The sequence below is a fragment of the Canis aureus genome, chromosome 21 (genome assembly GCF_053574225.1).
Source record: "Canis aureus isolate CA01 chromosome 21, VMU_Caureus_v.1.0, whole genome shotgun sequence".
Taxonomy (NCBI): Eukaryota; Metazoa; Chordata; class Mammalia; order Carnivora; family Canidae; genus Canis; species Canis aureus.
The window spans coordinates 44,548,930-44,570,903 of NC_135631.1; the positions used below are offsets into that span (position 1 = coordinate 44,548,930).

Genomic DNA, 21,974 nt, shown 5'->3' on the forward strand with positions numbered 1-21,974 from the left:
TAAGCCCTCAGTAAGATCAAAATATCAATCTCATTTCAACAGACACTAAGGGAGTCAACAACTGAACGTGGTGCTTTACATTCAAATAAGATGATTCCAGTGTTTTTATGAATCAGCAACTTAAATAACATTTGATTAGCACATGTTTACTTAGGACAGGTGGGCTGGGTGGCCTCTGGATGGTTTGCCTTTGGTGTGTGTGGCCAAAGTGTCCTTGGTGAAGCTCACCTTAGCCAAAATAGCCAAAAGGAGAAGGGCATGTGGAGGAAATGTCTCGAAAGTTGAACTTACACGGCCCCCCATAGGGTCGATTGCTCCATGCCCAAGATCACTGTCCTTCCAGTTATGTGTAACTGAAAGGTACTATTGAATCATCTTGATAAATTATAATTTAATTGACATGAGCTGACTTCTCCTGAGAGTGTCTTCATATTTAGCTAGTTTCTCCCTAACTAAAGTGTAATAGTCAGGACTCAGAGTCACTGCTCTATGGAGTCAGGCCCTGAGAGGATGCCACAAGAGGAGAGGGTTTGCTTGTATTAGGTAATGGGGAAGACGGAATGGAGGAACATCCCCCAAACAGACCAACAAAGATTTCTGCGCCTCCACCTCTACCCCTTCCTCACATGCTGGAAGTCATAGCCTTGATCCAGGCCTTCAAAAGAGTATGTGTCTGTGGGTGTTAGCTGGACTCTTATAAAAGAAGGCATTTCTTTTTTTTTTTTTTTTTTTTTTTTATTTTATTTTTTTTAATTTATTTTTTATTATTGGTGTTCAATTTACTAACATACAGAATAACACCCAGTGCCCGTCACCCATTCACTCCCACCCCCCGCCCTCCTCCCCTTCTACCACCCCTAGTTCGTTTCCCAGAGTTAGCAGTCTTTATGTTCTGTCTCCCTTTCTGATATTTCCCACACATTTCTTCTCCCTTCCCTTATTTTCCCTTTCACTATTATTTATATTCCCCAAATGAATGAGAACATATAATGTTTGTCCTTCTCCGACTGACTTACTTCACTCAGCATAATACCCTCCAGTTCCATCCACGTTGAAGCAAATGGTGGGTATTTGTCATTTCTAATAGCTGAGTAATATTCCATTGTATACATAAACCACATCTTCTTTATCCACTCATCTTTCGTTGGACACCGAGGCTCCTTCCACAGTTTGGCTATCGTGGCCATTGCTGCTAGAAACATCGGGGTGCAGGTGTCCCGGCGTTTCATTGCATTTGTATCTTTGGGGTAAATCCCCAACAGTGCAATTGCTGGGTCGTAGGGCAGGTATATTTTTAACTGTTTGAGGAACCTCCACACAGTTTTCCAGAGTGGCTGCACCAGTTCACATTCCCACCAACAGTGTAAGAGGGTTCCCTTTTCTCCACATCCTCTCCAACATTTGTTGTTTCCTGCCTTGTTAATTTTTCCCATTCTCACTGGTGTGAGGTGGTATCTCATTGTGGTTTTGATTTGTATTTCCCTGATGGCAAGTGATGCAGAGCATTTTCTCATGTGCATGTTGGCCATGTCTATGTCTTCTTCTGTGAGATTTCTGTTCATGTCTTTTGCCCATTTCATGATTGGATTGTTTGTTTCTTTGGTGTTGAGTTTAAGAAGTTCTTTATAGATCTTGGAAACTAGCCCTTTATCTGATATGTCATTTGCAAATATCTTCTCCCATTCTGTAGGTTGTCTTTGAGTTTTGTTGACTGTATCCTTTGCTGTGCAAAAGCTTCTTATCTTGATGAAGGCATTTCTTAATCATAAATCTCCCGGATCAAAAACAGAAGCTCATGGAGACAGATGAGGAGTGAGTGTCCCCGAGGGTTCAATTTTGTCTCAGTTATTTAGAATTTCTTTTCATTAATTATATTTACCAATGTTATTGAGCCATATGTAGACTTTGAAAATTCATTGAAAATGGGTTTAATTCAGCTAGACCTCCTCAAAGAGCTTTTACTTCTTCCCCACATTCAGCAGGAGTTTTCCTGTTTGGAGCTGGAGAACAGAAACACCAGTTTTCTTTCTTCTTTCTTTTTCTTTCTTCTTTCTTATTAATCACCTAACTTTATAGAAGGTAATGAACACAGTGCTATGTTATTTGTACAATTTTGTTTTAACACTGAAATCTGTCACACGATCGTAGAAGTTGAATCATCTTATTTTACAGACGAGAGAAAAGAAGTCCAGGGAATCTAATCCCCAAATCCCTTATGGAGTAGCATTCAAGCAGAATTCAAGCAGAAGTGGAAGGTGAGGGCCCTGGTTCTCATCCAGAGTTGATGCATCAAACTGCCTGAGGATCATGTCCCCCCACAGTGAACCCCAGTCATGCCAGTGCAGGAGGGTGCTGAGAAGTTAGCCTTACTGCTTCCTGTGCTTCTGCTCCGAGTCTCCACTGTAAAGTAACTAGTAGTGGGCGGGGCAACAGGACCATAGCCTCTGCTCAAGTTTGATCACTGCATGGCTGCCTTTGAGGACCACTAAGGGGCAGTGGTGGCCAGAGCCTCAGGATAAGCCCTTATGCCCTGCACCTGGGAGGGAGTCCAGACTTACCTGGAAACAGGAATGTGTTTGGAACAGCATGACCCTGTGTCCTACCAGGTGGACAGAAGCCTGGTGTGACCTCAAGGCTGCACCTGTTGAAAGGAGACTGCAGAGGGCAGGTTAGGGTCTGAGCTTCTGCTTCCCTGAGGCACCTGCAGGTACTGGTGAGAGAGAGGTGGGAGGAGGGAGGGGCAGAGGACAGGGTTAGGTCTGACCACAAGGGAGGGTGAGAGACCATCAGTACTCAGGGCACTGAGAAATACTAAGGAATGGCGGTACAAGCAGAGCTCCAGTGACAACAGTCCTTCATTGGATATAGATTATACCTGAGCACTGCGCTAATTACTTCTGCTCATTGTTGGATTAAATCCTGAAAATCACCCTGTGAGATGAATGCTACTCCCTCCCCCCCTTTAAAATGGGGAAGGCTTGGCTGGCATTTTAAGTAACTCTTCCAATGTGGCATGCCTAAGAGGAAGTAGGTGTGGATGTTAGCTAGTTCTTACTGGACACAAATCTCAAGCGTCAAATGGTCTCAAGCGTCAAATGGTCTCGTGGTACTAATGGAGCAGTGAGTATGCTTGGGAGGCAGGGATAAGCAGAGAACAGGGATCCCTGCTGAAAAGGGAGCAGCTATATTAGAGCCTTTATCCCAGAGGGCTCATCAGAAGACTTAAATGCCCTAACATAACATGAGAGTTGTGTAGTCTCGGGCAAGCTGTTTCTCCTCCTTTTCCTTATTTGTCAAAAGAGACCTCATTTAGTTACAGGCAGTGTAAGTAGGGAATATGAGCAAAGCATGTAGCCTGTCCCAGATGCATAGAAAATACTTAAGAAATGTTATGCTTTCACCTTAAAACTGGACTGATTGCAGTAGATGATTTCTGGGGTCTTCATAGTGTAGGATTATAAGAACTATTATAGTCTTGGAAAATAGGTGCATGTGTGTGTATGTGTGTCTGTAGCCTGCATTGAGCCAGGGGGGCTGTGCAGACCAGGGAGCAGGACCAGGTGCTGCAGTTCCAGTGTCAGATGCTCAGAAATGATAAAGGCGGGGCCTCAGGAAGGGTCAGCTGAGGAATGCATCTGAAATGAAGCTTTGAGAAATAAAAGTAGTATTGACTGCCAAGGAAATGTGAAAGTATACCTGGGCCTTTTGGGTGTAGTTACGGAAATTATGCTAATGACAGCCTGTCAGCCTGGAAGAAGAAAGCAGTGGAGACGGTCAGGAAGGGTTGGCCGGGGCAGGAAGTTTGGGTCCTTCACACCCACCACCAGACCTAGCTTCTGAGCTCCTCCTCTTGGTAAAAACTGAAAGACAGATATGCTGAACTATAACCAAGATTGAAGTCTCAAATGCCCCAAAATGCAGGCTTTGAGGTTATACTGACTTGGTGAAGTGTTGACTAGAATATTCTGCTAAAAGAATATTCCAGAGCCATCATTCAGGCCCTCATCAGGTGTAGGGCAGTTGGGCCAAAGTGGTAAGTGGAAAGGAGTGAGCCGGTGGGGCTGTCATCGGCACAGCAAATGACAGGTGGAATGAGTCTGAATATAGATGTTGAGCAATGTGGGTGCTTAGAAATTGAGTAACACTTTTCTTTGCATTTTTCTAGATTTCTACCAATAAGAGAATCTTATTTAGGGGGGAATAATACACAACCATCTATTATTTGATGAAACTAAATTTTAGTTTGTGTTGTCAGCCTTCAAAAGTATTTTTCTCTCAATTATTGTTATCATTTGTTCAAACCCTGCTGAAAGCAAAGACTCAACAACTTTTGGTCATGACCAGCCTTAGCGTGTAATGAAGTCTGTCTCACACCTCGAGCCAAATACTCTCTTGAGTGTGTCATATGACAAAATAATATACAATGTATATTCTAGAATGTGATGTCCTTTATTCAAAGGAGAACTATCCATGGATTGGGGAGTTCAGAGCCTCATAAGTGGTGGAGCACTCTGCCCCAGGGATTCAGAGCAAGAAATAGTTTTGTAGAGCCTTAGAAGCAGCCCAGGATGAGCTGGGAAGTCAGGGATTTCTTCACAAGGCTGGCAGGTCAGTCAGGGAATGAGGAGAAAGTATTTGGCTTAGGTTGATTGGCTGGGGTTGCATATCTGATCTTATGTAGAACCAGGAAAACGTTACATATTCTTGGTGTCTGGGGCCTGGCTGGCTGGGATAGACTGTTTTTGGTCAAGGGCAGCATTTACAGGGAAAGGAGAGTATCTAAGTTTTAGTTTGCTGATCTGACAACCCAGAGAATAGAGAGTCCACCCTGGACCTGGAAGTGCATTTCAACAAGTGACAATTGTTTTCCTGTCCTCTACTCCTCTTCCTGCTGTGGTGCATCTGTGCACTTTGTAAGTGGTGCTGAAAACTTATATAGTCTAAAAGGAATACATTTAAAAGCTATTAGCAGAAAACTCTTGAGCAGCACAGAAAGAGTAGCTAAGGCTTTCCCTCTACCCTCATGTGGAAAGTGGAGGGTTCTGAGCAAGACCTCCTGGTCCCCAGGAAGAAAGAAATCAGGTGGCTCTGAAGGGAGCAGTACTTCCTGTCCTCCCAGGTCATCCTGCCATGAATACAACTGCTCCGGTGGCCCCTGACCTCAGCCCCAGGGGAGAGGCAGGTGGGTCAGAGCAGGTGTGGACTCAGGCTGACCCTGTACAAAGAGCCAGGTGATGAAACTTGGACCTTTTCATTTAACCTCTGAGACATCAGTGAGTTTTCTCTAACCTGGGACAGCTCCCTTCTGACCCTGGGAGAATCTGAAATCTGATGCAGTTTGACTTCTTTACTAGGTCCCATGGAATAAATTGGATGTCCACATGATGTGAACTCTTAGAAAACTGGACAAGATTGGAAAACCCAAAAGAGGAAAGCTATCAATACATTCCAATGAGTAGAATGTGGATAAAATATTCTTCCTTTTATTTTCAATTTCTACCTTTATAATACATTGTATTGAAAACAGTTAACAAAATCAGCTGTCTTTGTTAGATGAGTAACTCTATTATTACAACCAGTCATAAGTAGTGTGCTGGGGAATCATACTTTGCTAAGGAATCACAAAACTTAGTTCTAGCATCTGTTTTTAGTTAGTTTGTGTATGTGGTGTTTGATATGCATTGAAATTTATTATTTTCTACACAGAAGTTCAGTTGTCTCATAAACAGTGGAGAAAGGTCTCTCTTTTCTTCATTGGATTTCCCAGTCATTGTTAGGAATTAGTTAAGTGCTTATGTGTTGCCCTATTTCTGGATTCTGTTCCTCTTATCTATGCGTCTATGCTTTCACCAATACTCCACTGTCTTGACCATTGTAGCTTCATGGCATTTTACGTACTTTTCAAAACTGTTTTGGCAATGCTATGTTTTCCTCTTCCCATATAAATTTTGCAACCAGTTTGTTGATTTCTATGAAGAGCTCTTCTGGGAATTTGGTTGGGATTACATTGAACGCATTTATCACTATTGAGTCTTCCAATCTATGAATATGGTATATCTCTAGATTTATTTGGTTCTTCTATGGCTTCTGTCAATAATGTTTTATTGTTTTTAGCATGGAAATCCTTCCCATGCTTAGTTAAATTTCATCTCATCTCTCTGTGTTATAGAGGTCTTTTGATAGTTATTGTTGTTACTGTAAATTATACTATTTTTAAAATTTCACTTTCTAATTATGAATTGCCACTAGATAAATTACAGGTGGTTTTACACCTCACATTCTATATAGCAGTGTATACTCCCACATTAGGTGCATGTGTCATAACTTATTCAATCAAATCCATTATGTTTTGATATGTCATTTTCAAGATTTTGCCATTACCAGATGAAGCTTTTTGCATATACTTGCTCATAGTATTGAAACTGTAGCTTCAAGAGTGAATTTCAAAAAGTGTTTTTCCTAGGTTGAATTATAAATGCATAAAAGTTTTTGTTAGATATTTCCAAATTCCTGCACAACAGGGTTGTATTTTGCATCCTTACCAGCAATATGTAAGATGCCTGTGATTCACCACCTCTGCTATTGTAGCACAAAAGCAGTCATTGACAGTTAGGTAATACATAGGTATGGCTGTGTTCCAGACATGTCAACAGCAGGTGTTCTGTTAGAAATGCCTGTAAGGAAAAGTGGTCTATTTTTTCCTTATTCTATTATTTAAAATAAAAGATTGAAGCATATAGTGAGTCATAGTTTGGGTTCTGTATTTTGTTATCTTATGATCAAATATGCCATAATAACCCATATATTCAAAGTATGCTTATGGAGAGTGAGTATTAGGCATCCTCCAAGCACTTGTAAGACTTTATATGTATTCTGTAAGTAAGTCCTCTCAACAGTTCCTCCAGGTAAATATATTTATATTTTCTATTTCCAATTGAAGGATAAGAATCAAAGATATGTCAAGCAATTTATCCTGTGGAAGACAGTTAATATGGAGGGGGAGTGGATATGTAACAAAGGCTGAATATTTTAGGATTTGTAGATCTCCATTGTAAATATTCAGCCCTGCCTTTGTAGTACAAGAACAGCTATAGACAATGTGTAAGCATATGGTCAAGGCCAACTTTCAATAAAACCTTATTTACAAAACTGGGGGTTGCTGGGCATGGGCATAATTAGCAGTCTTCCTGTTCCAAGGTAAACACTATTGCCAATGTGGTTTATTACAGTTTTTGGGTTTTCCTTTTTTTCTGGAGGTTTAAGTAGTAATACTATTACACGGGAAAATATAAATATACATCCATTCTACTTGTTATCTATACAGTTACTGTATTTTTTGTTATGCAGTTATATTTTAAATTGTTATAAAAACAATTGGTTACTAAATGTAAAAATCCAAAACTATTGATGGCAAGAGTGCTGAAAATACTGACTCTAACTTTGGCCCTCCATTTCAATCAAGTCCTCATGGGGCTACATGTTCTGGACCCTTTGGAGGTTAGAATGCACACCTGCCAAGGTTCAGATCAGGACAGACTTGGTTTGTGCTTCAGTAAATTTATAAATTTTATGTATATTTCTTCAGAAAACATATTTTCAAAGAGCTACATTGTATTTTTTCACTTCCAAGCCTCCTAGATAAGTTACCTCTCTCCCTATTGTTCATCAGTGTAAAGTTCCATGGTTAATGTGTGTTGAATAGTGAGGGTGGCTCCATTGCCTGAGATCAGTCCCCATGTGGCCTTGCCATCAAATTTTGCACTCTTGTTTTAAGGATTAAATTAAGTAATCTGTATAGGATATTTAGCACAGATACTGTGAGGAACTTAAACCCAATTTTCATTTACTTCTTTTTGGAAAAGTTTTATATTCTCTGACACTATATTCCATTCTGGGATCTTCTTACCATTGTTTTTGTAGGTGTGTAGGGGGAGGTCTCAAGTCTCTATTGAGACCCATCCCTTGGGGTCTTACCACTGAGGACCCACCACAATTATGAGTCATAATGGACAAGGTGTGGGACACAAGATCCTGAGTTAGCCCCCTGGGAAGGGGTTGACACTGCTGTGGGAGGAATTCATTCTGCTTTCCATAGCACCTCTGCACTTGATAGGGTCAATGATTCTTAGAATGATACATAATGAAACTGTTGTCATGATCTCCGGAACCAGGGGTAAACTGCTGGCATGGCAATCAAATGGTCAGATAAACATGTTATGAAAAGTACCAAATTTTTGTGAAGTAAAGTATTTATCTTATCCTTTGAAAATGGTTTCTAAAGCTGAGGGAGAAGAGTTTTTACACTGTGTGTTTCCCTGTTTCTTGAAAATTCACAACCATCCAGATGTTAATCACAGAATTCAATTATACATAATTATTTCTTGTTTTATTGATTTGTGATGGCCATTACCTTTCTTTTCTTTAAAGATGTAAGGAGAATGCATTATCTTTCTTTTTAACCATCTGGTCCTTATTCAGGATCTTTAGTTTACTTTGAAGAACCCTGGAAAACAAAGTCTTAGAGACATATCCACCATGCTGGAGGCACTTGATTTGCTCAGGAGCCTGTTCCAATGGCTCAATCCTAGTTTTGTCCCAGTATTGATCCTTGAATGTGGAGTGAGGTGCTACTTCTAACTCTAGGATACAGGACTTATACTTTGCTCTCTCCTTTCCCCAAAAAGCTGATTGTCTACTTCAGGATTTCATGGTCAGTAGGTTCCTTCAGGATGGCCACAGACTACTGATAAAAGACATACGATTTTTATGTTTGACAGATCATTGCACTTATGTGGAGTTTTAATGCCTATGACTAAAATCAGAGAATAGTAATAAAAGGAAATACTTATGTAAAACATATACCCCTTTCTGTCTTCCTTCTGAACTATTCAGTACTAAAAATCTCTTTCTCTAAAATGAATTAATAGACAGATGGAGCTTTCTCTGAACCAACCACCTTGTATTTTCAGAGTTCTCAGACAAGTGAATTTCAAGGAAAATAGTATCAAAATGGTTATACATATGCTATCATTGCTGATATCATGTGGAATTCACTGAGCAGAACCAATGATGTCTTCCTGCAAAGCTCAGGAAATACTGCCAAGGGACAGAGGCTCAGAGTGGTCACCCAGCTGTGCAGCTTTTGTGGTTGCTCATATTGAGAAGAATGTGGGTGGGTCAGACCTGAAGATGATTCTTGTGCAGCTTCTTTTGGCAACTCTGATGCTGTGGATCCTTTCCAGCAGGCACAGTAGTACATGGCTTCGTCGTCTTCTTGTAAGAAATTTATACTCAAAGTTGATGTGGAAGTAACAGCATTTTTACTTGCCTCAAGTTTGTTTTTCCTCCCATCTAAAGAAGCTTGAGTAGAGCTTGTTTGGACCATTATTAGATGTTCTATCTCCTGATCTGGTTTGTGTCGGTACCAGTGTATAACTTCACTGTTAAAATCCTCAGTGATCACCTTGCATGATATGCGAGCAGTCTTATCTCTTGCTCTGGAAACTGATATTTCATGTTGTTCTAACTTCACCTGCCCAAGGCCAACTGCAAGCAAAGAAGAGAAACTCCAGTGAACAAATGATATGGGAAAAGGCAACAATAAATAATTTCTCAAGTCTCTCCTGTAGACTCATATGACTTGGGGACAACTTACAAGTCCAGAGGGATGAGATGATGATCACTTCCAGCAGTAGCATCCTGTTGACCTGGCTAGCTCCCCAGGGTACAAGGTAAGAAGTGAGGTCCCTGCTAAAAGAACTTGTCAGGCATTGGCAGGAAGGCGGGGCTGGTTCAGGTTTCCAGATTCTTTCACAAAAGTGTTGTATTTTGCATCCTTAGTAGCAGTGTGTGAGATGTCTGTTTTTCCCATAGCTTCACGAGGTTATTATTTTTATTCAATCTTGTGAATGTGAAATGGTATCTCAATATAGTTTTAATTAATATTTATCTTATTAAAAGTGAAGTTGAACTTCTATTTATATTTTTAAGAACTATTTTTTATATTTCTTTTCATAAATAGGCTTTTCATCTTTTGCTACTTTCCTACAGGATGTGTTAAGTGATTTACTTCCATTTTTAGAATGGATTTTTATTTTGAGGATAGTTGACCATTATGTGCTATACAAGTTGCAAGTTTTCCTCATGGTTTGTCATTTGTCTTTTGCTTCATCTTATGCTGCGTTTTACATTGCAAGTTTTTTTTTCATTTTCATGCAGTAAAATATAGCAATATATTTTCTTCTTGTATCTTAAATTTTAGTGATAGCTATGAATTCATTCCTTTACTCATTTTGCACAGAGACGCTGCCAACATTTTTCTGTACAGGGCCAGATTGCAAATATTTTATTTAGACTGTTTGGCCTAAGATCTCTCTTGTGATTTACCACCTCTGCCATTGTAGCACAAAAGCAGTCATTGACAGTTAGGAAATGCATTGGCATGGCTGTGTTCCAGGAATGTCAGCAGCAGGTGTTCTACTAGAAATGTCTGAAAGGAAAATTGGTCTATTTTCATTTATTCTATTATTTAAAATAAAAAGTTGAAGCAAATAATAAGGTACAGTTTTGTTTCCATATTTTGTTATGTTCAAATATGCCATAATAACCCATATAATCAAAGTATGCCTAAGGAGAGTGAGCATGAGGCATGCTCCAAGCACTTGTAAGAACTTTATATGTATTCTGCAAGTAAGTCCTCTTGACAGTTCCTCTAGGTAAATATATTTATATTTTCCTTTTCCAACTGAGGAAAAAGAATGAGAGTTTAAACAATTTATCCAGAGGAAGACAGATAATATGGGTGGAGTGGCTATGTAACAACAAAGGGTCATTGAGGAAACTTGGAGGAATAGGGAAATGTGAAATAAAAATAAATGCACTCCACAGTATATAATTCTAGGGAGGTGATTGTTAAATATTTTCTGTAGAGGGCGAAGAGATCAACATCTTGGCTTTGGGCCCCTGTTGCAAATATTCAGCTCTGCCATTGTGGTATAATGACAGCTATAGGCAATTTGTAAGCATATGGCCAAGGCCGAGTTTAAATGAAAACTGATTTACAAAACTGGGGGTTGCTGCGCATGGGCATAATTAGCAGACACCCTCTTCCAACCATTATTGCCAATGTGTTTAATTATACTATTTTAGTTTTCCTTTTATCCGTAGATATAGGTAGTAATAGTATTACATGGGATAATATAAATATATAATCATTTTACATGTCATCTATACAGTTCTATTTTATTATTTATTATGCAGGTATATTTTAAACTGTAATATAAACAATTTGTTATTAAATGTAAAAATCCCAAACTATTGATGGCAGGGGTGCTGAAAATACTGACTCTACCTTTCATCCTGGTCAAGTCCTCTCTTGGTGCTACATGTTGTGGACCCCTTGGAGGTAAAAAGGTGAAAGATTTATATGATCTGAAGAGAAACCAGAGTATCCCCTTGTAGGTTAATATGCACACCTTAGAAATGCCTGCCAAGGTCCAGACCAGGGCAGACTTCATTTGTCCTTCAGTAAATTTGTAAATTTTACTTATAATTCTTCAAGAAAAACATGTTCTTCTTTATAAACTATCCTGTACTTCAAAACCGTGTAGATAAGGTACCCCCTTTCCTATTGCTCATCACTGTAGTGTTTCATGATTATTGTGTGTTGAAAAATCAGGGTGGCTCCATCGCCTGAGATTAATCCACATATGGCCATGTGGATCATATTCTGCACTATTGTTTTAAGGATTAAATTAAATAATCTGTATTAAGTATTTAGCACAGAGATTGGGAGGAGCTTAATCTCTCTTTTCATTCATTTCTTTCCAGAAAGGGTTTATATTCTCTGACTCTATATTTCATTCTGGGGTCTTCTTGCCATTGTTTGTGTAGGCGTAGAGGGGGAGGTGAGGCCCATCCCTTGGGGCCTTACCACTGGGGACCTACCACAATTATGAGTCATAATGGACAAGGTGTGGGACACAGGATCCTGAGTTTGCCGCTGGGAAGGGGTTGACACTGCTGTGGGAGGAATTCATTCTGCTTTCCATAGCATCTCTGCACTTGATAGGGCCAATGATTCTTAGAATGAGAAACAGAATGAGTGTGTTTCATGATCTCAGGAACCAGGGGTAAACTGCTGGCATGGCAATTAAATGGTCAGATAAACATGTTACCAAAAGTACCATTATTTTTGTGAAGTAAAGGATTTATCTCATCCTTTGAAAGTGGTTTCTAAAGCTGTGGGAGAGGAGTTTTTACAGTGTGTGTTTCCCTGTTTCTTGAAAATTCACAATCATCCAGTGACTAATCAAATAAATTGGCCCTCAAAATTATTTTTGTTTTATTGATTTGTGATAGACATTACCTTTCTTTTCTTTAGACATGTAGAGAGATTGCATTATCTTTCCTTTTAACCATCTGGTCGTTAATCAGGATCTTTAATTTGCTTTGTAGAACCCTGGAAAACAAAGTCTTAGAGGCATATCTGTCATGCTGGAGGCACTTGATTTGCTCAGGGGCAAGTTCCAATGGCTCAATCCTGGTTTTGTCCCAGTATGGATCTTGAATGTGGAGTAAGGTACTGCTTCTACTTCTAGGATACAGGAATTTTACTTTACTCTCTCCTTTCCTCGAAATAGCTGATTGTCTACTAGAGGATTTCATGGTCAGTAGGTTCCTTCAGGATGGCCACAGACACTATTAAAAGGCATCCAACTGTTACATTTGACAGATCATTGCACTCTGAGGAGTTGTAATGCCTAGAAGTAAAATACGAAGGTAATAATAACAGGGACATTTATGTAAAATATATACCCCTTCCTGTCTTCCTTCTGAACCATTCAAGTACTAAAAATCTCTTCCTCTAAAGTCAGTTAACAGACAAAATGATTTTTCTCTTAACCGTATATGATGTATTTTCAGAGTTCCCAGAAAATGAATTTTGAAGGAAACAATATCAAAATGTTTATATATATACATTATCTTTGCTGATATCACGTGGGGTTCACCAAGCAGAGTCTATGAAGTCTCCCTGAAAGCTCAGAAAATAATGCAGAGGGAGAGGCTCAGGCTGGGCACCCAGCTGTGCAGCTTCTGTGGTTTCTCATATTGAGAAGAATGTGGGTGGGTCAGACCAGAAGATGATTCTTGTGCAGCTTCTCTTGGCAACTCTGATGCTGTGGATCCTATTCCAGCAGGCACAGTAGTACATGGCTTTGTCTTCCTTTTTTAAGAAATTTATATTCAAGGTTGAAGTGGAAGTAGGAGCATTTTTACTTAAGTTTGTTTTTCCTCACATCTAAAGAAACTTGAGTAGAGCTTGTTTGAACCAATATTAGATATTCTATCTCCTAATCTGGTTTGTGTCAGTACCAGTGTATAACTTCATTGTTAAAATCCTCAGTGACTACCTTGCATGATATGTGGGCACTCTTATCTCTTGCTCTGGAATTTGATATTTCAGGTTGTTCCAATTTTACCTGCCCAAGGCCAACTGCAAGCAAAGAAGAGAAATTTCCATGAACAAATATTATAGGAAAGGCAACAATAAAGAGTTTCTTGAATCTCTTCTGTGACTGACATGACTTGGGGACAACTCACAAGCCCAGAGGGGTAAGATGATGACCGCTTCCAGCAGTAGTATCCTGTTGGCCTGGCTGGATCCCCAGCAAAAAGGTAAGAAGTGAGGTCCCTCTTAACAGCACTTATCATGTCATTGGCAGATGGGCGGGCTGGTTCAGGTTTCTCAGAAAAAGTGGTGACTTAGACAGTTTCCTGGGTTCTTCATAATCAACGAAGGAAATGAGCATTTTGTGGCATCCTCCCCATGAATGTTGGGCAGATTGAGTAAGAGGGATCCCAATCAGGAGATCTGGAAAGAAATTCCTTTTGAATAGGCTCATCTGGATTAGGTAGGATGGCTCATACCCACTTAGCCATTCCCTCTGGAATCCAAAACTGTAAAAGCATTGCTCAGGAACATGAGGACAGGCCTGCTGGCTTTGGCCCCAATGTCTGTCTTTCTCCGATTTGCAGTTGTTCTGGGAATGGGATGTGAAACCCAACCTGAACTCCTTGGTAACATAGCACAACAGAACTCAGACAGTGAAATATCTCATGAGGTTACAGAGTATGCTTTGTGCACAAGCATTTTTAAAGTTGACTGAAATGTCACCAGCTAGATTAATACACAAGAATCAAATTTTATATTTAATTTAGGTGTCTCTACAAAGGGACTAGACTACAACTGCTGGGGATACATGAGTCTGAGCAGTCTCTGGAAAGCAGACTTCTACTCGCTCTGTCCCTTGAACTGTCTCATGAGCAGGATGTCACAGACGGGATAATTTTCAAAGCAATGTTATGTGGAGTAGAGTGGTCAGCTTTATAGCTAATATCTATTAAAGTCTAAAGTCCATTGTGGCCTTGCAGTTTTTGAGGCAATGTTGTAAATGCCTTCTTGCATTATTTTATGTAATACATTCTGTAGGCCCATGAAATAGCTGTTATAATTAATCTCCATTTCACAAATGAGGACTGTGGCAAAGATAAGGAACTCCTACAAAGACACAGAGACAGGAAATAAGAAAACACATATAAGTAACAGTTCCATAAGGAAATTCTTATAAAAATGAATTATAAAAATGACAATACAAAGCACCCATCATTTAATTTTACTTTGATCATTTGCTACATATTTATAATTTGTAAAATATTTATTTATTTGTGAGAGAGAGACAAGAGAGTGCACCTGTGTATACATGGGGGGAGGGGCAAAAGGAGAGAGAGAGAGAATCCCATGCAGACTCCATGCTGAGCTCTGAGCTGGATGTAGGGCTGGATTGCAGGACCTTGATATCAGGCCCTGAGCCAAGAGTCCAACACTTCACTGATTATGCCACCCAGGCATCACTCTGCATATTTAAAAATGGAAATAGGAATGCTTTCAGTTATATATATATATATATATATTTTTTTTTTTTAAAGAGAGAGAGACTCTTTTTTTCTAGAAGATTTTATTTATTTATTTATTCACGAGAAAGAGAGACAGAGACAGACAAAGACATAGGCAGAGGGAGAAGCAGGCTCAATGCAGGGAGCCTGACGTGGGACTTGATCCCAGGTCTCCAGGATCACGCCCTGGGCTGAAGGCAGAGCTAAACCACTGAGCCACCCAGGCTGCCCCTAAACATAACATTTTTAAGGGAGATTTTTCATATTTGGTTTTTATTCTCTTAATTTTAACCAAATAAAGTTAACCACTTCTTATTGTGAGCAATATTGCAGGTCTTTAAATTATCTATGAGAATATTTTTAATTGACAGAGATAATCAAACTTCCTCCTCTACCACTTAACCCATTTAGTTAACTTCATATTTTGAAATACATCAAGTCCTTAAAACGTTATTGTGAATATTATTATTGACCTATAAAAATAGGCACTCTTCTATACTACTTACCCCCTCGGATGTCAGCTGAGTTATTTAATTGTTCATGTTTGAGTTTCTACATCTATAATTAGTGTAGTAAATGTCCTTCAGAAAGTTAATTTATGCTATCATGCTAAAAATGATAATAGACACAAAGTCCATCTGTGCCTGGAAATATGTTCCTTTGATGCTTTAAAGTTATATTTTTATTATTATTGGAAAACAAGGAAGACTTTGTTAAACAATATTTTGATTCTAAATATTCTTGTAGTCCCTTTTATGAAAATATATAAACTCAGAAAAGGAATTAAGAAGGATGTAACGCACCCATATTCAGCAAGCAAAGTATCAAATCAACTTCTCAATGCAGTCTCCATGATTGACCTGGAGGTCCTTTACTCTCTTGTCCATTCACATATGAAGAGTTTTCTGTACAGTACACATCAGTGGGCAGAGAGTGGAGGAATGCAGCTCCAAAGACAGTAATCAAGGAGCATCAATTTGTTTTCCATCTCAATGCTTTCTTTTGCTCAATAAACAGTTTTTGTTATGCCTATCTTTCCTGGAGAAAAAATCTAGGGATCCAGAAGTCAGAAAAAAATGATTGCATAATAGTCTTTGCAGAAAATCATCTGCAGATTGTCTCTAAGTTCATAGAACAGGGATCAATGTTAATAACTTTGTGTGGTTCCGGGAAATGGAATATGCTTCAGATCAAGAAAAGAAAAACTTAATCGTATGGAAGGTTAAATTCTATTTCCCCCAACATGTCTTCCTCAAAAAATTGTGTTTTTGTTTTGTTTTGCTCATCACTCTGGATCGAGAGCTCAGATGCTGTCATTAGACAGATCCGGAGTCAGATTCCAATTTGCTGTTCATTATCAGAGGACTTAATTTTTCCAAGTATCACATTTCTAACTACAAAATACTTATAAAATTGAGATGATGATACTAATAATGGCTATCTCAGGTATGGTTACTGGGATTACAGAACAGAAAGTATACGAAGAACTTAATACAGTGCCTAGTGCATAAGGAATACCAATTACCAATAGCTGTCATATGTTTTTATAACCTCATTACATTATGTGTTTTCATTTTCATATGGAACTCCACTCCTTGACGGAATGGCTGCACATTCACCTTTGTACACAGAAACTAATGAATTCTTTGTTTTTAATTGACTAAGGAAAGAATAGAAGTAGAGTCAATGAAATCTGTTGGCCCATTGGCTGCAAATTTCTTTAAAAAAATTTTTTTATTAGAGTTCAATTTGCCAACATATCGCATAACACCCAGGGATCATCCCGCCAAGTGCCCCCCTTAGTGCCCATCACCCAGTCACCCCAACTGCCCACCCACCTCCCCTTCCACTACCCTTTGTTCATTTCCCAGAGTTAGATGTCTCTCATGTTTTGGCACCCTCACTGATATTTTCACTCATTTTCTCTCCTTTCCCTTTACTCCCTTTCACTAATTTTTAAATTCCCCAAATGAATGAGAACATATAATGTTTGTCCTTTTCCGATTGACTTATTTCACTCAGCATAATACCCTCCAGGTCCATCCACGTCGAAGCAAATGGTGGGTATTTTCGTTTCTAATGTCATTTTCCATTGTATACATAGACCACATCTTCTCTATCCATTCATCTTTCGATGGACACAGAGGCTCTTTTCACAGTTTGGCTATTGTAGACATTGCTGCTATAAACATCGGGTGCAGGTGTCCCTGCGTTTCATTGCATCTGTATCTTTGGGGTAAATCCCCAACAGTGCAATTGCTGGGTCGTAGGGCAGGTATATTTTTAACTCTTTGAGGAACCTCCACACGGTTTTCCAGAGTGGCTGCACCAGTTCACATTCCCACCAACAGTGTAAGAGGGTTCCCCTTTCTCCGCATCCTCTTCAACATTTGTGATTTCCTGTCTTGTTAATTTTCCTCATTCTCACTGGTGTGAGGTGGAATCTCATTGTGGTTTTGATTTGTATTTCCCTGATGGCAAGTGATGCAGAGCATTTTCTCATGTGCATGTTGGCCATGTCTATGTCTTCCTCTGTGAGATTTCTGTTCATGTCTTTTTCCCATTTCATGATTGGATTGTTTGTTTCTTTGCTGTTGAGTTTAATAAGGTCTTTATAGATCTTGGAAACTAGTCCTTTATCTAATAGGTCATTTGCAAATATCTTCTCCCATTCTGTAGGTTGTCTTTTAGTTTTGTTGACTGTTTCTTTTACTGTGCAGAAGCTTTTTATCTTGATGAAGTCCCAATAGTTCATTTTTGCTTTTGTTTCTCTTGCCTTCATGGATGCATCTTGTAAGAAGTTGCTGTGGCCAAGTTCAAAAAGGGTGTTGCCTGTGTTCTCCTCTAGGATTTTGATGGAATCTTGTCTCACATTTAGATCTTTCATCCATTTTGAGTTTATCTTTGTGTATGGTGCAAGAGAATGGTCTAGTTTCATTCTGCATGTGGATGTCCAATTTTCCCAGCACCATTTATTGAAGAGACTCTTTTTTTCCAGTGGATAGTCTTTCCTGCTTTGTCGAATATTAGTTGACCATAAAGTTGAGGGTCCACTTCTGGATTCTCTGTTCTGCTCCACTTATCTATGTGTCTGTTTTTGTGCCAGTACCACACTGTCTTGATGACCACAGCTTTGTAGTACAACCTGAAATCCGGCATTGTGATGCCCCCAGCTATGGTCTTCTTTTTTAATATTCCCCTGGTATTTGGGGTCTTTTCTGATTTCACACAAATCTTAAGATGATTTGTTCCAACTCTCTGAAGAAAGTCCATGGTATTTTGATAGGGATTGCGTTAAATGTGTAAATTGCCCTGGGCAACATTGACATTTTCACTATATTAATTCTTCCAATCCATGAGCATGGAATATTTTTCCATCTCTTTGTGTCTTCCTCAATTTCTTTCAGAAGTGTTCTGTAGTTTTTAGGGTATAGATCCTTTACTTCTTCGGTTAGGTATATTCCTAGGTACCTTATGCTTTTGGGTGAGATTGTAAATGGAATTGACTCCTTAATTTCTCTTTCTTCAGTCTCATTGTTAGTGTGGAGAAATGCTACTGATTTCTGGGCATTGATTTTGTATCCTGCCACGCTACCGAATTGCTGTATGAGTTCTAGCAATCTTGGGTGGAGTCTTTTGGGTTTTCTATGTAGAGTATCATGTCATCAGTGAAGAAGGAGAGTTTGACTTCTTCTTTGCCAATTTGAATGCCTTTAATGTCTTTTTGTTGTCTGATTGCTGAGGCTAGGGCTTCTAGTACTATGTTGAATAGCAGAGGTGAGAGTGGACATCCCTGTCTTGTTCATGATCTTAGGGGAAAGGCTCCCAGTGCTTCCCCATTGAGAATGATATTTGCTGTGGGCTTTTCATAGATGGCTTTTGAGATGCTGAGGAATGTTCTCTCTATCCCTACACTCTGAAGAGTTTTGATCAGGAATGGATGATGTATTTTGTCAAATGCTTTCTCTGCATCTATTGAGAGGATCATATGGTTCTTGTTTTTTCTCTTGCTGATATGATGAATCACATTGATTGCTTTATGAGTGTTGAACCTTGCATCGCAGGGATAAATCCTACTTGGCCATGGTGAATAATCTTCTTAATGTATTATTGGATCCTATTGGCTAGTATCTTGTTGAGAATTTTTGCGTCTGTGTTCATCAGGGATATTGGTCTATAATTCTCCTTTAAGGTGTGGTCTTTGTCTGGTTTTGGAATTAAGGTGATGCTGGCCTCATAGAATGAGTTTGGAAGTACTCCATCTCTTTCTATCTTTCTGAACAGCTTTAGTAGAATAGGTATGGCTCCTTTTTTAAACGTTTGATAGAATTCCCCAGGGAAGCCATCTGGCCCTGGACTTTTGTGTCTTGGGAGGTTTTTGATGACTGCTTCAATTTCCTCCCTGGTTATTGGCCTGTTCAGGTTTTCTATTTCTTCCTCTTCCAGTTTTGGTAGTTTGTGGTTTTCCAGAAATGCGTCCATTTCTTCTAGATTGCCTAATTTATTGGCGTATAGCTACTCATAATAAGTTTTTTAAATCGTTTGTATTTCCTTGGTATTGGTGATGATCTCTCCTTTCTCATTCATGATTTTATTAATTTGAGTCTTTTCTCTCTTCTTTTTAATAAGGCTGGCTAATGGTTTATCTATCTTATTAATTCTTTCAAAGAACCAACTCCTGGTTTTGTTCATCTGTTCCACAGTTCTTCTGGTCTCTTTTTCATTGAGTTCTGCTCGAATCTTTATTAACTCTCTTCTTCTGCTGGGTGTAGGATCTATTTGCTGTTTTTTCTCCAGCTCCTTTAGATGCAAGGTTAGCTTTTGTTTTTGAGTTCTTTCCAGTTTTTGGATGGATGCTTGTATTGCGATGTATTTCCCCCTCAGGACTGCTTTTGCTGTATCCCAAAGATTTTGAATGGTTGTATCTTCATTCTCATTAGTTTCCATGAATCTTTTTAATTCTTCCCTAATTTCCTGGTTGACCCTCTCATCTTTTAGCAGGATGGCCTTTAACCTCTATGTGTTTGAAATCCTTCCAAACTTCTTCTTGTGATTTAGTTCTAGTTTCAAATGGCTGCAAATTTCTAATTATACTACTTCCAGAATATAATGGCATTTTTGGTAATTACTCTGTAACTTCAATTTTGAAGTTAAAAAATACAGGCAACAGAACTACAGTAGCTAGAAATGATCAGCTTGTGATTGAAACATGCTTAAATGTTGACACAAAAGTGGAAAAAAGGTAGTTTAAGAAATTACAGAAAAGATGAATCAATTAACACAAGAGTGGAAGGCAGATTTTGTTGACATGAAAGTGGCAGCCATTTCTCTAGTCTCAATTGTTTTGTAGTTGAGATTTTTTTTCACTACTGCATACTTGCTTATTGTATTAAAGAACATTGAGAACACAGAATTGGATTCATCAAAAATTTTTATTCATAAGTCATTTATTTACACCTAGATCTCATTTATATTATTTATTTGACTTATGTATTACTGACTTACTGAATAAGTCACCAAATACCAGAGAATCCATTATTTAATCTGAGAATGAAAGCATTACAAATAATCCACAAACTCCTTTCTTACTTCATTAAACAGAAAAGCACAGAATTTAATAATAATCACTCAACACTTGTCAAGTTTCCTGTTTTGTTACCAAAGGAATAGGGCACATCCTGTTCTGTTAGATATGGGACGTTGGTGGCTTTGTGGAAAGTGAAATGAAATGAACTAGATTTAATCTCCCCCCTACTCTCTAAATTGTTTTACTAATTTGCAGACAAATATAACTCACATATTTGACCATCTGCTTGATTTCTTCCTTTTGCTCCTCTACATGAACCAAGACTCTCTACCTTGCCCTGGCCCTTAAGATGGAGACCCTTATAGGATGGATCTTTGGTCTTCCTTATTTTCTGGGTGCTTCTTGGAAGCAGTCAATAGGAGCATCAGGAGGAGACTGGGAAGTGGGAGCAGAGTCAGCTCAGGGCTCCTTCCCTGACAGTGGTGGAACTCAATCCCAGGACACCGGAATAAGACCTGAGCCACCACTGAGCCACCAAGAAGCCTCGTGAATTCTTTTTAGAATAAATTTTAAAATAAAATTAAAAAATAATACAAAATTTCTATGAGACAATTTAGGGTATGTGCAAGTGACAGAAAAAACTATCCTGGTCCTAATGTGCTGAGGTGACCTCTCCAAAGTTGTGCCCTTTCCTCTATCATGGCTGTGTCCCTGAGCTGGTTCTAGGAGCTGAACATGAAAAGCACCTGACACAAAACAGTTAACATGGATTTCCAGGTATGCCAAGTAATTTTTTGAATTGTGATTTTTTACATGGTGAGTCTGTGGTAAATAGCCATTAATTTTTCCAAAATACTAGTATTTGTGGGCAGTTGGTCATGGACCTAATGAAAATCCTGATATTTAAAATACTCTGAGAGTTAATCCGCCTTAATTTGATAACATAATGTTGGTCATATTGTTCAGAGACATTGTGTCCTTACTCACCTCAGAAATGAAGTAAAATGAGTTCTGCCCAAATTATCAGAATATTTTGAGCTTCCATTATGCAAAATCCCCCACCATGAAGCAATGTGAACCCCTTAGTAAGAGTCAAAATATCAATTTCACTTCAACAGAGGAGTCACCAACTGAACTTGGTGCTTTACATTCAAATAAGATTATTCCAGTGTTTTTATGAATCAGTGATATTTATTTATTTATTTATTTATTTATTTATTTTTTAAAGATTGTATTTATTTATTCATGAGAGACACACAGAGAGAGGCAGAGACATAGGCAGAGGGAGAAGTAGGCTCCACGCAGGGAGCCCAATGTGGGACTCGATCCTGGGACCCCAGGACCACACCCTGGGCCAAGGCAGCGCTAAACTGCCAAGCCACCCGGGCAGCCCCTGAATCAGTGATTTAAACAACCATTTAATTAACAAATGTTTACTTAGGACAGGAGGGCTGGTTGGCATCTGGAAGGTTTGCCTTTGGTGTGTGTGGCC

At 39.0% G+C, this 21,974-nt stretch overlaps 1 protein-coding gene and 1 long non-coding RNA gene across 2 annotated transcripts in view; one reads left to right on the top strand and one right to left on the bottom strand.

Moving 5' to 3' along the window:
- Nucleotides 1-11,887, bottom strand: part of LOC144292074 (uncharacterized) — a 41,486-nt gene extending 29,599 nt beyond the window's left edge. The window contains exons 1-3 of the mRNA XM_077861789.1: nt 11,351-11,887; nt 9,656-10,489; nt 9,020-9,546 (exon numbers count right to left, since the gene is read on the bottom strand). Of these exons, the coding sequence (XP_077717915.1) occupies nt 9,020-9,546; nt 9,656-9,698 (570 nt within the window). The 5' untranslated portion in view covers nt 9,699-10,489; nt 11,351-11,887. The remainder of the gene's footprint in view (nt 1-9,019; nt 9,547-9,655; nt 10,490-11,350) is intronic.
- Nucleotides 11,888-12,014: 127 nt separating this feature from the next.
- LOC144293009 (uncharacterized) lies at nt 12,015-21,069 on the top strand. Its single transcript, XR_013360438.1, has 4 exons — nt 12,015-12,158; nt 12,457-12,580; nt 13,466-13,677; nt 20,805-21,069. It is a non-coding gene; the product is annotated as an uncharacterized LOC144293009 (long non-coding RNA).
- The last annotated feature ends 905 nt before the right edge of the window (nt 21,070-21,974 follow it).